A 1,653-nucleotide genomic window follows, 5' to 3' on the forward strand; every position below is an offset into this window, starting at 1 on the left:
ACTAGCACTGACAAATGGTAAAAGGAGTAAGATGTTAGCTGCCTTTTTTGTGACCATATATATGTACTGGACAATGAAGGTAGGATAAGGAATGACTGCCTTCTTTGCAAACCAAAATTGTTAGCTGTAGTTTTTGACCTGTCCTGTTTGGTGGAGGAAGCAACTTCACATAGATGGATGCAAACATATCAGACTTAATAATGGCTGTTGAGAAGATAGTCTGAGGATTCAGTGGAATGTTGTACTTCTTGAGTTGCCACTGGAAGAACAGTCTCTGCCTTAGGTGTAAGGCTAAAAGGCAGCCAGCACCCAAAAAAGGAAAACAACGCCCAATAAAGAACCAGCAGAAAAGGCAGGGATTTCAGTAGACCCAAGACTTGGTCATGAAAATGTTATTAATTAGCAACAAGACAAGAGAGGGCAGTTGTCTATTTTACGTGATCTATAAACTGATATATGAAAAATACAAGTAGGACAAAAAAAAACACAGGCAGTCCTTTAATGCAGGACATGTTCTGGAATTTGTCAAAAATCAAAACTAAATATGCATCAATGTCTTCCATTCGGAAAACATGCACTATTTTGTGTTCATCTAGCAAATAAGTAGTTATTGGGTTCTTGGATAAATGTTTAAAAATGAAAGGGGCATAAATAATTCTGCTAAGTATACTTACTCTGTTATTTTGTACTGTACTAGCAAGCAATGGGAACATCTTTAAATGGCACATAATGGCTAAATTTATCATCATATATATATATAATATATCATATATATATTTTTTAATAATTCCGTTAGGATCAAATAAATTTTAAGTTCAAATAAAATACAAGTCTAAAAACTAAGCAGAAACTGTGTGTTGACTTGTTGACTTGGCATCGGTTCTCAGCTTCATTCCAATTGATGTGAATATAGTCGGCACCAACACTTCATAGATATTGTAATGCTCTACAATAGGGTCGTCTCACCTGGTGTTCTTCTCTTGTCACATTTGGAACATCCACATTTTGAGTAGGAGGGATGATATCCTCAAGTTTCTTATGAGTAAAGATATCAATTGCAACAAGATGCACCTGAAATTGTATTCATCCATTAAGATATTGCTTCCAGAAATAAAATATTTGGATGTTAGTATAAATAGTGAGAAAAATAACTAATAAAACAGCTAATTTCATCTAGTTCAGAACACAGATGCTTGCAATAGAAGGTTGTACCTTGGCATGCCCATGCTTTCCACTCTTCGAAGTAGAAATTTCCACAATCTGACAAGGACGTCCTTTTATCATAACAAAGCCGTTCTTCCTCAGTGCAGAGCACTGCACTGTGTATGTAGCAGAGGCTCCAGCATCTGCCGTGGACAAGTCATCATCTAACATGGTGAGCCCCGAGCTGCTTCATATACAAATGCAAAGCAAATAAGAAAGGGTTATAAAAAGTGTGAAAGAGAAAAAAAACATTTATTTATGGTTACTGCAATTGCTAAAATAAACACATTTTTAAAAACAATCTGCACACATTAATTCTCATCAGGTAACTTATGTTTAGCAATTAACATTCTATACTAGCACTGACAAATGGTAAAAGGAGTAAGATGTTAGCTGCCTTTTTTGTGACCATATATATGTACTGGACAATGAAGGTAGGATAAGGAATGA

The 1,653-nt window shown here is 35.4% G+C and overlaps 1 protein-coding gene across 1 annotated transcript; it reads right to left on the minus strand.

The window, feature by feature from the left end:
- Positions 1-870: 870 nt before the first annotated feature.
- LOC107081501 (eukaryotic translation initiation factor 5A-like) lies at positions 871-1,606 on the minus strand. Its single transcript, XM_015369665.1, has 2 exons — positions 1,213-1,606; positions 871-1,071 (listed from the first exon to the last, which is right to left on the minus strand). Exons 1-2 carry the CDS (start codon positions 1,372-1,374, stop codon positions 928-930), a joined length of 306 nt encoding a protein of 101 aa, XP_015225151.1. The 5' UTR covers positions 1,375-1,606; the 3' UTR covers positions 871-927.
- Between the last annotated feature and the right edge of the window lie 47 nt (positions 1,607-1,653).

This window comes from Cyprinodon variegatus, unplaced genomic scaffold (genome assembly GCF_000732505.1).
Source record: "Cyprinodon variegatus isolate N-32 unplaced genomic scaffold, C_variegatus-1.0 Scaffold5766, whole genome shotgun sequence".
Taxonomy (NCBI): Eukaryota; Metazoa; Chordata; class Actinopteri; order Cyprinodontiformes; family Cyprinodontidae; genus Cyprinodon; species Cyprinodon variegatus.